The sequence below is a fragment of the Ptychodera flava genome, chromosome 20 (assembly GCF_041260155.1).
Source record: "Ptychodera flava strain L36383 chromosome 20, AS_Pfla_20210202, whole genome shotgun sequence".
In the NCBI taxonomy this organism is placed as follows: Eukaryota; Metazoa; Hemichordata; class Enteropneusta; family Ptychoderidae; genus Ptychodera; species Ptychodera flava.
Window position 1 is genome coordinate 7913979 of NC_091947.1, and position 14939 is coordinate 7928917.

Consider the following 14939-nt stretch of genomic DNA (forward strand, 5'->3'; position numbering starts at 1 on the left):
AATTATAATTTGATATTAGGCAGACATACAATACTGTGTATTTGTTTAGGGTGATATGCAGGTAAATTTTACTGAGGTTCCCTTTGGTATATCAATTTAATGATTAGGGCCGGGAACATTAGAAAGGGTGCTTGGTTTCCAAAACTATTTTTACCTATCTTCCACATCTGAAGATTAAAATTACAACACTGCTACCGGTAATTTCCATTGTAACTGTCATATCATAATGGTGCTCATGATAAAACAGAATGCCAATGGTTTACCTGTATACCGGTACATTCATAATAGAATTCAAGCTGGATCATCATACTCTACATCCCAAGTGTGCCTTTCATTTCTTTTCAAGACATATAATTTCTTTTGTGTTCACCAGCTATATTATACCAGCAGGCATTAATGTATGGAGTGCTGATGAGGCACTGATGGGAACCCTTCAAAAGTTCAGGTGATAGAAAAACAATCATCCACACCCTCATCGTTAAAATAAATCCAGCTGAGACACTCACAGACACCAAGATTTGGATTGACACATATTCGCTCAACGTAAATGAACAATGGAAGTCATTGTATGCAAATGTAGAGACATCAGAGCCATGGAAGCAATACAACCACAAGGGCACACAGACCAAATGCAGATGAGTGATGACCTGATTGACTTTGAATGACCTCATTCAATAGTACATTGAGTTTTATGGGTCTGACACTGTTGTACATTCCTGAACCACAGGTGGTGGAGGGATTGTGCCTGAACTGAATCACAGTGTGAACAATATTTCATTGTAGGTAGCCTTCATATTGTTCCCACTGATACCAGTCAGAGTATACCTACAACGACTGCAATATCAGATATTTCTACTATTCGTGGCATGATTGCATAAGGTGAATTAACAAACCACAGTGGGATACAGCTTTCCTTGTAAGTGTGTTGTAAACATGTTTTTCATGCTAAACCCTTTCAGGCCAGACTTTCCGGAACATTGAATGATACCTAATATGTATGTGGTTGGACGTTACTTGGCTAAATCATGGCAAAATTATGTGTCTTTAATTGTCTTTTAAATTAATCTATTATAATATGGCACTTTTGTTCACATTTCTCATCAACGTGCTGTGAATAATCTAATTTATGTACTAGATCACGGACCAGGCTAGTTTCTGACAAGGTTTCAAGATCTTCAACTAGAGTAATTTCTCATTGCAAATACAAGCTGTTCTGCTTTTCAACACTATAGTCATTCTTCAGTCTGTTAACCCCCACTGCCCTGTGACCAGGTCCACAACCTCCACTGATGACAATAGTTTTGGGCTAATCTATCGTGTTGAAAGGGTTAAAGTGAGTAATGTCTTTTTTTAATTAGATTTATTACCATGTGCTGCATTCTTCTTGGTGTTACTACGGTAACTTCAAACAGTAAACCCAGTAAATGCAAATCAGCAAGATGTTTTTGCAAACTACTGGCTCTGAACTATACAGCCCTGATTAAGTGTATACTTTTATTCACATACCCACTAGCTTTAAAAGTCTGAAGGACCAGTCTAAGATTTTATATTTTTGGTTGTTTTTTTTGTTTTTCAAAACAGCAGTATGAGACTTTGTTCAAATTCATAACACCAATAATTCTTGACTGCAATTTTCGCTTTTTCTTTATACAGGGTTCATACACTCAAAGTCACTTAAATTTCAAGGACTTTGCCATTTTCAGGGACTTTTTGAGGTCAAAAATACCATTTATCATATCATTTTTACAAAATATCACCTTTGTATTTGATTTTTCATATCGTTTTTACATTATCAATAATTGTCATTAAAATTCTTGACAGAAGATTTTCATGTGGTATGTCAATTCAGTTTTCATATCATACCTGCAACCACGGTAACATTATTGCTTTTGTCTGCATCATTGAAGTACCGCGCCATGGCCGTCTCATCTTCCACCGGCACAAAGAAATTTAGGTCTACATCAGCCATTACTGAATTCCACAGACAGGTGACTTTTTGAAGTGACTCTACTGTTTGTTGAAGGCTGGAAATATCTGGTAAGATGATGGGTGGCTCCGACTCTAGGCCTGGTTCTAAATTTAGCGTGTTGTTTTGACTCTGCCAAAGAAAGAGAAAATCATTTCACATGAATACTGACTCTTGAAATTAGTAACTCAACACCCCTCTACCTTCAAGCATTAAACCAGTTTTTAATGTAACTGTTTTACCATCTAAAACTTTGACTATCTGTACTTGTATATCAGCAGACAAAGAAAAAAATAGATAAATAAATAAATAAATAAATAAATAGATAAATAAATAAATATATACCTGTTGAAGAAATAGATAAAACTCTTGCATATTTCTATTTTCCAGTAAAGCAATGATCTGTGTTGATATGTTGAAGAGAGCCATCGAAGACTCCGTAAGACTTGTAACTGCTCGTACCGACTCGGCCGCCTACAAATGAAAATATGATGAAATAAAATTAGCAGTAATAAAAGCAGTCAAATCACCATTGTCTTATCTTGCTTACAATTAAAAAGTTAATTTAAAATAAAATCACCTGTGGCATTCAATGACTCTGTTGCTTTGAAAGTGAAATTTGAAAAACAGACTTATTATCTTAAAGGTTGTGTGAAGGACTTAAACTTTTGCTCAAACTTTCCTCAATGAAACCTTCAACCATTCTCTTACCAAATTGAAAATAATATTATTATTATTATTATTATCCTTTATTTCAGGTCGATGACCCATACAGGGGTCATCGTGCAGAGTTTGGTACTGGGGAAACAAATTACTTAACATTTACCAATATTTGAAAGTCAAAATGGCCATCATCCCTATGGGGAAAAATATCATTCTCACTTTTTGAAAAGGTGTGACGATGAACATTTTTCTTACTCCAAGAGCTTTACAAGGAGAACCCACAAGTTGTAGATCAGAAAAGAATTGTTGTAAAAATTTATGAGTGCAAATATCTGTCTTTGAGGTGCATTATACCTTAACCCTTTCACCCCCGGTTCCCTGTGTACAGGTCCACAATCACCATTGATAACTGTTACAATAGATTTGGGCTAAACTATGGTGGTGAAAGGGTTAAATTGCACTGACCTTTGCCATAACAGTATTGACTTCTGTCGTGTTTGGCGTGTACAATATTTCAGGGTGTCCTTTGAATAGCAGCAGTGCCACCTGCTGGAACTTAGACCGCTGCAGTTCTGTGAAACCTATTTCATTGATCCAATCCGGTTGCTCCAAAATTGTCTCATTGAGTGTGTTGTTGACACCGCAAAAGACGGACTGGAAAGTGTTCCACAAGTTTAGAAGAAGTATTGTTGGTTGTTTGGGGAGTTTGAAGTTACTATTAGTGCCGAGTGAGATGTAATCTTCGTCGGAGTAATCTAGTTTTTCCTCAGTGGTGGTGTTGAAATGTCCTCTGCATGCATCATTTTCAGAAGAAGCAAAGTCAAGTTGTTCAGAAAGACGGTTCAACCAAGGAAGCTCAGACTGGATCTGTGAGGGGAAAAAAATGAAAATAAAATAACATCCAAAAATCAATTAGGAACTTATTTACATAATCAGTCAAATAAATTACCTGTTTTGGTCATCTTTTGTGCTGTAAAGCAGATCCAAACTGAATTACACAAATGAGTAATTTCTTCACTAATGATAAAGCTTCTTTTTGTCACTTTGCATTTTCTATCAGACTGACAACTAATTCCCTGTAGACAGGTCCAAAATCACCATTGGTAATAATGGGTTTGGGCCAAACCATGGTGGTGAAAGGGTTAGGCTCTTTCTTCAAATTACTTTAAGATGCCACTATTAAAGTCTCTTTCAATCGTCAACAAACACTCTAAACTTCCTATATCATTAAATCTAGGGAAGCAGAAGTAAAACCTTTCTAAGACCTTACACATGCTGTATTGCATGTTATCTAGACTGACCAGAGTTAATCTTTACAACTTTTGTGTTGTAGAACATTCTACATACACGATAAGAATGGTTGAATAGTTTAGAGGAAGTGTTACTAAACAATTTCAATTGTTGTCGCGTTGATGAACCCTGGTCTTACATAAAAAAACCCCATAAATAATAGCATGTAGAATATACCCACCTTGTTGTATGATTGGATCAGTTTGAGCATAGGGTCAATTGCCGTCGGAGCAGACAGCGGCATGTCTATGGAAGGACCGTCCATGTCCATAAAAGATTCTGCAACAAAGAAGAAAAAGGTTTCAAATCCTATTTGCTTTAAATAACTTGTGTTTGTGTGCAACAGTATGACGGCTGAAGATATTTTGTGGCTCAGGTCATGTGGTTGACGACAACACCGTAAAAAGCTGTCTTGTAGGATAAAGTTTTCAGAATTTTAAAGGCACCAAGGGTACAGATTAAAAAAAAAATAAGTCTCCATATTGTGTCATTTACATACAGAAGCTGGCAACTCTATTCCATCCATACGCAACATGACATCTTCATAATTTTACTCAGGGTATATAATTCTTTTAATTTTACTCAGGGTTCACAGGTATATAAATAATGTTATTTATTATAAATTGAGTTGACATCGATAATAGTTGTCATAGTAAATTTCTCAAGTTTGTGAATCTGTGATAATTTTCCTTCACAATGTACAAAATGTGGAGTTTTCATCGCCTCATCCTAGTGATTCTTAACATCCATACCTTCAAAAGACATTCCAGTTCCTGTTGCTGGAATATCTGCAGAAAAAAAATAACACATCAATGTCAATGTCGTTGCAAATCACTACCTATTGGGCTGCATTTTGCAACTCTCACAGCAGCTGAACAGTGTACAAAATAATTTGCATATCACTTTGGTACACTGTGTTGTCACAGTGTACTGATTTACAAATTGTAAACAAGTACACTGTGACATCACAATGTACTGATTTACATTGTAAACAAGTACACTGTGATGTCACAGTGTACTTATTTACATTGTAAACAATTACACTGCGTGATGTCACAATGTACTTATTTACAATTTGTAAATAAGTATAAGCAAAATATTTCTTCCTGTATCAGTGTGTACTCTTGATTCTCAACAAATAGACAATTCCGCAGTAAAGAGCAGAAAGTATGGATCTAAAAAATAATTAGAGTAATCTACTGTTTATATTAGAGGAGTTATGGAAAGGATAAGTTGTTTTTCCCCAAGTGTCCCTGGGTAAAGGTGATAGCTGTTACAGCTACTGCTAAAAAAAAATTTGGTTTCAAGTAACACTGCTCAAAATCAGCACCAGATAGGGTGAAATTGCCTTCTTTGTATCGAGAGTTCCATCAAATGAGGACAATTATTCATCCTTGGCATGCATTACTGGCATTTTCAACAAGTGTTCATTTTCAAACATGAAAATAGTTAAAAGGTCATGGTTATTATTCATTCCATACGGTATTTACTTTTAGTATTGACCCTCACTGACATTTTTGTTCTGCTTTCATTCAACCATTCAAAAGTGATTGTTATAAAAATTCAAGGACAAGCAACCATGATAATGGCTGTTTTCATCTCTTTCAGACAATGGACAAAGCAAGTTTTTATTTTATTTTATAAGCATCTGTCTCCAGGCAATGCCCTTCACTTTTCAGTACATCTTCAATGATAGCACACCTATGATCCTTTGATTGATTTCATCAAAAAAACAAAACCATTTATGGGCACTGTGGGAGATGAAATGCATGTACATCAATATGTTCACAGGTATTGTACCTGGCAATGTGTTGAAAACCAAGTTTGTAGAATGGCCCGATGACAATGAAAAATGATGGATATAGAGACAATTGTGAGTTCACCCTGGCCTTTCATCATTTATTCTTTAGTACAATTCCAGTTTCAGCTAAACACTTACGGAACAACATCTGGAAGTAATGGAAGAGCATGACTGCTGCATTGACAAGTTTATAGTCTTGTGTGGTACACTTCATTGTCTACATCCATCACACACTGACCTTTGACCCAAACATTACCATCATCAATTTTGGAATTACAGCACGACCTTGAACTCGGTTGAACCAATAATTTTTTTTAGTGTCTATGATTGAACCAAACTGTCAAACACAAAGGAATACAAGCTGCCGCACATACCATTTGTGATTTGTCAAATGCTCAGCTGATATTGACAATTTTGAAGGGCCATTCTCTTTTCAGAAATTGTACTGAATAGTAAATATTGAATACAAAAACAAATACTTTTTCAAATTACTCAAACCATTTTGAATGGTAAATATTAAACACTTACAAATAAAAGGTAAAATTACCTTTATTGTAAGTAATTTTTTTATCAACCAGAAACATACAAGTGCTCTAACATACTGTCAATCTGCTCATTCAGAACAGAAAGGTTTTATTTGATATTCAAAATTTACACCTATCGACATTATGTGAGGTCCGGCTTGATTTTGAGAGTTATTTATGACTCCACAACTTTTTTCCCATAAAAGTTGTTCAATTAGATGGTGCCCTGCTGTGGGTACAAGTCAAGCATAATGAGGCAAGCTTGCCTGGAAACACCTGCAGGGTACGTCCATGCAATCCACGATGCAAGAATGCTGAACCAAGTAAACAAACGCAAAGCCACTCACTGCTCTGTTAATACCACAGCCCATTATTTTACTGCCCTGCTAAGCTACCAAGTTAGTTGTCAAATTATTTGTTTGCAAGCAGTATCCGTAGAAACAAGAGAAACTCTGGCCAAGCAAGTTATTCATGAAATCTCCTAACTTTTTGAAAAGTGAGCTCAATTATCTGAAAATAAACCCAAAGCATTGCAACAGCACCTGATTGAGTGATATGTATTAAGTTTGTAAAATATTCAACCAATAAAGACACAGCCCCTTGTCAGAAAAGAATTTCAGACCCTCCCATGGTTTTTACGACACTGTTGCTGTTTCTTTTGTTCTTTTACTTTGTAACTAGAATGTACCCTTTCCTCTCCACTAATTTGCATATGAAAGCAACCAGCTGACCACATGACGGCACTTAAAAAGTACATTATGCTGGGTATATGTAATTTCATTCCATTGCCGTAGAGGCAACATCCAATAGCCACCTGTTTAAAAATTAAAACTGCTACCAAACATAATACCTTAATGTGTAACTATGGCCGAACATGTGTGCATGATTAGCACAAAAACTGTTATCTTTTGATAATGAACTTCCTGACACAGGGAAAACTATAAGCTGCAACTTTGTATAAGATTTCATTATTTCAAATCCAGAATGCAAACACATTTCCTTCATCTTCTTACTAAAGAAAGTATGTTGAATTATTATTGGCTGGGCAAACATGTTCCACCAGTACAATTAATATACCAAAGTGAATTCTCACCTAGACTAAAATTGTATTCGAGACACACACTCGACATTTCGCATATGGAGGCTGTGACTTATCATTGAGTTGAACACTGGGCATTTCCACATGATTGGGGGGAGCAAAATATGGCACACTGCATTGTACAAACAGAGCACAAATACTGGAACTCACATGACAAGTTAAAACTAATGGAAGACAAAGCTAAGGGAATCCCCCCCTTCATCTAGAAAACTTTGTTTAAACATGTTTGTGTGGGACAACAGCTTAGTGCTGATAGACATGGAATATCCTTTAACCATATGTTCCATTCCACATCACTATATACACACAGAAAAGATATTAACAAATACCGTAACAAAGGACAACAAGTCCACCATGTAAATATCTGATAATTTATAGGCTCAAATGCAGACAAATTACATAATTAGTGACCGGCACTTTAGATAATTTGAGGTTAACCTGCACATAGAGTGTTTAGACACAGTCCCTTCATATGGGACTGTGGTTTAGATGATCATAATTGGCTATATTGAATTCAATAGGTAAAACACTGAATTGGAATGGATTACAGGACAAACAAAACCATATGTATAAAAGTACACAGAACTGGGCTTGCATCCCCATTTATTTGTTTGTACCGCTATAAACACGGCTTCTTCAGAGTCCATTTTTCAGACTGAACACCGGTATAGTCTAATTACAACAGCTTATTCCAGATTAGGCTTATTGGCAGTGATCCGGTCATTTTGTCAATGGTGGTCATGTCATTCAGAGCAAACAAATCAACCTTATTTCTTTGCCAGTCACAATCCTGTTAAACAGCACTGTTGTAGGAGAATGGCTAGGCATTATTCAGTGACGGTCAATGGGCGGGTGACCCCAAAAACGGAGTGGTCAAGTGACATGAATAACAACAGTGATGAAGGATAAGGTTATCAGAGGGGATGAATGCTTTTGGATAGGGAGGGAGAAAATATGAACAAATTACATGTAATCCTATGAATGAGGTGTGGCGACAAAAGACATAAACACAACTGAGTGAATTTTTAAGAATTGAGAAAATTCAGAATACAATGAGGATGTCAGAATTAACTTGCGTATATCCAGAATGCTGGAGTTGAAATTCAAAGCACATACCTTGATAATTTTAAACTAGTCAGAATAACAAAGAGAATTTTGACAGAAAAAAGAATGAGCAAGGTGAGAATAACCGGTGTATGAGAAAGTGTATAGATGGAAAAAAAGAGATTATGTGGTGGATTAGATATTGTGAGTAAAAGACATGATTATTATGGGGTTCACATCTAGGCCCAGGGCCGGCCAGAACTAATCCGGCAGAATGTGAGAAGATAAGCTAATCTTTTGTCCGCGTTCACATTACGTTCAACGCTGTCCTAGCCTAGATCATTTGGTAGCGTCTAGCCGACCTTTGACCTTATACAGGTCACAATGGCTGTCTTCGACAACAGGACCATGTTCGTCCTGTTCTGGTTGTTTTTACGATTTTTGCGATTGAGACGGGACAATTTGACCCATCGATCGCTTTTAAACGAGGTATCTGGTATACAAGAGTTAACTGGTGAACCTCGAAGGCGAAATCGACGGAGTGGTCGTCAGCAGCGTGAGGAAATTCGGCGGTCAAGAAGGCGCTTTGTGTTTCTGACAGATTTTCACCATATCTTCGTTCCAAATGCCTAAAAGACACTTGATTTCTTCCGTAGCCCAGTTGACTCCTCGACTCGCCATGTCTAAAATGATACTGAATCTTCGAATAGGTCAAAGACTACACTGCATGTCAACTACAGAGGGCGTCAACTGGGACCTGAGTCGGACAAAACGCGTTCACATACGCTGTTTACTGCTCGGCCAGAGACCTGGGTCGGCCACAAACCACCCCTCTCGACTAGGACAGAAATTGTCCGGACAGTGGCCGGCCAGAACCGTTCACACCTGTTTTTTTGGTCGGCCACGAACCTGGCTAGGACAAGGGCCTAGTCTTTTTTGGCTAATGTGAACGGCCCTTATTTCAAGGAGCCAAGGATTATCTATTTAGCTGAGATTAACATTTGGTGAAATGAGCTGAGATTTACAAGGCAATAGGGTAATCTGACGTGAAGGCAATAGGGTACGGTAATCTGATGTGCAAGTTGTTCATTCTTAGAACAGTTTAATTAATATGATCAAAATTTTAGTTTTTTTATGTGCAAAGTTTCAGGTCACTGTAATCAGATAAACAGATACCTTCAAAATATGAAAACATGTCATCACTGGCATCTTCCTCTTCCATCATGGCACTGACCATTGAGAGCTGAGACTGCACATTCTGTAGGTCCATATACTCCTCATTACTGGATAAAGTTACGCTGATAAAATTCAAAAATTCTGAAACTCTGGGTGGAGAATAAAAAAAGGACGTAAAATAACAGTAAAGCGTGAGTGAACAATTTGAAAATCAAAAAGATTCGTTCTTAACTTCAGTTTTGCAAGTTCTCTTGACCTGGATGTTTTTTATTACCAGTAAAACAAAATAAAAATAGGTCGCTGAGCTCTTCATATTCAGTGCACACACACACACACACACAAGAGAGGCATATCACTTACCACCACAGCCCTGGCTTACGTTACATTACATGTACCAGGTTGTATCCAATAACTACCGAAATACCTCTACTAAATCATGCGTGAACAAAACATGAAACACTGACTCAGTTTTATCTAAAATTAGTTACCTATGAGTAATTACTATAACTGAAAAAAAAACAAAATTGAGCAAGATGCTAGGATTAAAATAATCATCATACTCTAAGACTTTCAAAATTTTAAAATAATCAAGCTGTTATTAGTGGTCAAAAATTAAATAGAAATCCGGCTGGAATGTTTCAAAAAATCGTGAAAACTGAACCCCCTTTTCAGTATAATTGCAATATCAACATGATAACAATAATGTTTTGAGAAATTTGGCTACACTGAGATGTTGAGTGAACTAAACTTTTTCATTTTCAATCAGTATGAGCCTCTGTTATTTGCAAATATTAGTGAAAAAACATGCTTCTGTATTATGGCCAAATAGTTTAATTTTTCCGCACTGTTCCTGAAAGATATTAATCTTTTTTTGATTAAAATGTTCAAAGTAAATATATATATGCAGATGAAATGATTGTACTATGATTGCCTTTGGGCATAACATGTTGACATGCAGGTTTTACACACAATTTTAATCCTAAAGAAACCATATCTGCAGCTGTTTATCAGAAATATCTTATATTTTTTTCAGAGTGGTCCAGATTGTGATTGTGAAAGTTGTTAAAAACACCTCATGCTGTGAACCACCACATGGTGTGGCGTGTGAACTACCACATGCTGTGAACCACACTTCAACCAACAAACAGACGGAAGTGAGGATGATACTCATAGTGCTCCCATATACTGCATATATGATCAGAATCGGCATTTGTTGAACATTTTACATTTGTTAAGCATTCTTTGGCAAAACATCACACTTTCATCATCACTTTATCTGAATAGGGTCATCTGCAACCTATGCTTCATCTTCAAAGTAGATATTCAGGTTGTACAAGTGCCAGTGTCAAGATCTTGCAGTGGAGGAACATATAATTTACAAACAGACATACACTGACCCTATCTTGATAACTCCTAATGCTACATGTGTGTATATAAGGAACACTGACAATTTTTATGTGGAATATTGGATGTACAGTGCACCACACAGAAAGCAAAAAGAGTTGAACTTGAAATGAGAGAAATAGCACTGCAAACAAAAAAATTGAATTTACTATTTGAGAGAAAATAAGCTTGAATGCTTTTAACCATCACAATAGGTCAATGTTATCTGTTGCTGGATCATATTTTTAAGGTTCAAAAAATTGGTGCAAATTGTGCAAGATCACACATTTGCAGTAAAAAGAAATGATATTTATTGGCAATGATCTACTGACAAATGGGATAAAATTTGATAAAGTCCATATACACATACATTTATAAAAAATGTTTTGTGCCCATTTTAGAATAAAAAATTTGGCACAAGCTTAACTTCTTATTCATAAGATCTAGCATTGATAAAATCTTCCTAGTTCTGCATGCTTTCAAAGTTATCATTGACGCAGACACAAAAGTCAATTTGAGTTTTGCACTGGAGGCCAAAACCACAAGAACTTTGTGGTTGTTCTTCCGTATATTTACACCCCACTTGACACAAACAATCAATTTAGTTGAATGACGTGTAATATTTTTCCTAGTTGAGTAACCGGAATGACAGCAACAGGTAGCACGTGTTTATTGTCACGTCTGCAGTGCATGATTTTTGCATACAGAGTCATTTCACAGGGGTGCACCAAAGAAATGCAGAATTTTTGAAATCACTGAGCCAAATGAAAACACCAGCGACTAAACTTTTCCTACAGTATGGACAGAAAATACGATATATAATCAGGTCAATACAATTCAGCGGCTTTCTGAATTCAATGAGGTGTCATTTTGAAATGATTTATTTATATAAAACACCATCAGTGTTTTCATTTTCTAATATACATTGTATAATTCTTGATAAATGGATTGCATACCTTGCGTAGGGATAATCCGGAAAACCCTGGGAATCACTGCTGACTTCCGGACAGAAGTATTGCAATACTGGAATGAAGCCAGCCGAGGGAAGTGGTACTGCTTGGTTATACTCTAGAATTTGGAAAAAATAAACATCAAAACACACTCAAAGTTCTGCAAAACTAATCAACTAAATAATCATTATTTATAAGAGTGACATTCTACAACTTTAGAAGAGTATAGTGAAATATTTTCTTTTCTGACAGCACGGTTCACAGTACAGTAGCTCCCCTCATTTCAAACTTCCCCACACACTATCAAAGGAAAATATGCTTTTACAGTATTTAACCTTTTGAGCACTGTAACTTTCCCAAAAGACATCAGAGCAGCATTTTACCAATTTTTATGAAGTTTTTTGTAATTTTCTGTGATTTTGGGCTAAATGGACATAAATTTTCATGGGCTACACTTTTTGACCAAAATTTTGGGACAAGTCAGAAAAAAAAATTGTCTAGATCTGAAAGCCTTACTGGCGTTATATTAAAAGGCCACAAAAATCGACTTTGGCACTCAAAGGGTTAACTACACCAAACAAAATAAAGGAACTATAAAGGATTTAAAGTCTAATCCGGATCATAAAAACTTCACTGGTAATTATTAAAAGCAAACATGCTTATATAAAAAGCCAAACTTCAGATAACAAAATTAGGGAACTGTTTATGTTCTAAATGCTTATGTTGATCAGAAAAATCTTCCCTAGAAATTAAATTCTCATGAAAATCCTATAAAATATGATTGGAGACTAGTTTCATATATCGCTATCCATACTCCCTGCATAGGACTGGGAATTTGCCTGGATGTGAAACTGTACACTGTGGTTTAGGATTGTACAAAAGTCATGACAATTTTCACATAAACTCAATATACAGACATCCACAACAGAAAATCTTTACTACTGTGATTGCAAGCCACAGTGATTATGATGATGAGTCAATGGTTATCAGATTTTTTCTCAAAACGGAGAATTTGGTTTCATTGTTTCTTGTATCACCCTGAAGGCTCTGTTAACAAGCATCCCTAGCTTTTAATAATATTTTTCCCAATTGTCCAAAATTTAACGAAATACTGTCAGACATTTCGTAAAAAACATTAACCAGCATATTGCTACAAACAGATGGCAACCTACAGCAGTCAGCTATTATTGTGGGATGTATATATATTTGGCTTTAATAGGTTTCAAACCCTTTTATGATCAATGGACATTATTGGTGCACTTATGTGAAAGGTTCAGACTAAAACGGAATATTTAGAACATTTGTATATCAACAGTGATCTAAAAACTGATTCTGACTCAATAGCTTCGACAAATTTGAAACAATTTTTTTTTGTTTATGGAGACAAATATTAAGTAGTGATGGAAACACAACACTCTTTTTATACACATGTACTGAGACTAAAGACAACCCACCTCCGAGTTTCTGGCAAAAAATATTTTTAGACCATAGTACGGTACTCAGTTTTATAATCTACATATCCCAGTGTAATGATGGAGAAGTGGTATACTATGAATTTTTCTTCTAATTTGAATCCATAATCTGGTGTGCATGGCTTGGATAGGTTGAGGGATGGTCTCAACCTAAAGAAACCCTTGGCGAGCAAAGTTCATTTGAATAGCAACCACACATCACAGAGTAGCTGGGTCTCGAGAGACCTCTATCAACTGCAGACATACTGTTCTGATATAAGGATTTCAGACTTTCATCAGATTTTTTATGTTTAATGAATTTTACTTTTTTATGTTTAGTCTCATATGTTGATCAAAGATGGCTTGGTAATATAAAGATAGAAATACAGTCTTCTGGCTGAAAAAATTACCCTGACTAGTTTTTTTTTTTACTTTTCCTTGACCTTGAATAACCACAACTTCAAAAGTGCAAATATGAAAGGACAATAATAAGTAAAAATTATTGAAAGTATTTTGGTAAAGTTTTGTTAAACATTGGTTGAGATAAAATATGCAGATTAAGTTTTGCAAAGTACATGACAGAGTCACTGACTCATTGACCCAGATTTGGAAAATTCTAGACATGTAGTCAGTGGGTGTGACATGACACTCAACACACACACACCCTTTCAGCTAGACTATGGAGTAAGCCAACTTGCCAATTTATCATGCCCCCTGTTTGATGGTCATCTTACAACCTGTTGACACTTTCCCTGACGGCTATATGACTATGAAATGCAACAAGGTGACCTTTCAATAACCTCGTAGCCAGGTCATCAGAACAGGCATGTAAAATCTAAGGAGCATTTCTTCATGCATCACCAAGTCAGAAAGTTGATGCAACATTTCAAACTATTTGTCAACAGATGGTCATTCAGATCTGCTGTGGCTGGCTTAACCCACGTGTCATAAATTACAAGCTGAGACAGAAATCTTTCAATAAGAACCTGTCTCATGTCTGGACAGATTGAAAAATGAGATGATTATTGAATCAAAGAAAAAAATGGAATTTCCATAGTAACATTTCAAACACAGAGCAAATATTGACCACAAGAAGTTATCTGCCAAAATATAAACTTGTAAAGCCAGACAAAAAAAATGTGTGGGTTCAGGTAACCTAACCTACCCTCTTTAAAATCCTCCTGACCCAACAGCTTTCTTTTTTGCTTCTTTTAAAATTGTGCATGATTTTGCCAAATTTTGCTTTTTTTTTGATGGTAGCACGTAAGTAAGTTTCTGACATACTTACCCTACTACGTAACCTTAAGGCATGTTAACGGAAACCTGTACAGTTTTTTTACCTAAATGGTGTAAGTACACATCACCTATTTTGAAAGATACCATAATTTCTGACAGCTGGATTGACCAATATTTTAAATATTTGCTCAAGTTTTATCTTTACAATACGTGTTTTTAAAGCTTTGAGGTTTGAGATAAATTATAAAGTCAACAAGTATTTGACATATGTGGTTACCATGGAGAACTGAAATGGTGTGCGACATTCATGTCCCGGTCACTGATACATGACAATGCACCTTGTAAACCAAAGCAAT

The 14939-nt window shown here is 36.0% G+C and overlaps 1 protein-coding gene and 1 long non-coding RNA gene across 3 annotated transcripts in view; one reads left to right on the forward strand and one right to left on the reverse strand.

Moving 5' to 3' along the window:
- Nucleotides 1-14939, reverse strand: part of LOC139119902 (ATP-binding cassette sub-family A member 2-like) — a 40371-nt gene that overhangs the window by 22310 nt on the left and 3122 nt on the right. For both annotated transcript variants that reach the window (XM_070683856.1, XM_070683854.1), the window contains exons 3-9: nt 11903-12014; nt 9564-9712; nt 4672-4707; nt 4101-4198; nt 3095-3496; nt 2312-2440; nt 1864-2098 (exon numbers count right to left, since the gene is read on the reverse strand). In XM_070683856.1, the coding sequence (XP_070539957.1) occupies nt 1864-2098; nt 2312-2440; nt 3095-3496; nt 4101-4198; nt 4672-4707; nt 9564-9712; nt 11903-12014 (1161 nt within the window). The remainder of the gene's footprint in view (nt 1-1863; nt 2099-2311; nt 2441-3094; nt 3497-4100; nt 4199-4671; nt 4708-9563; nt 9713-11902; nt 12015-14939) is intronic.
- Nucleotides 1211-10687, forward strand: LOC139119906 (uncharacterized). Its single transcript, XR_011549013.1, has 3 exons — nt 1211-1333; nt 1654-1715; nt 10597-10687. It is a non-coding gene; the product is annotated as an uncharacterized lncRNA (long non-coding RNA).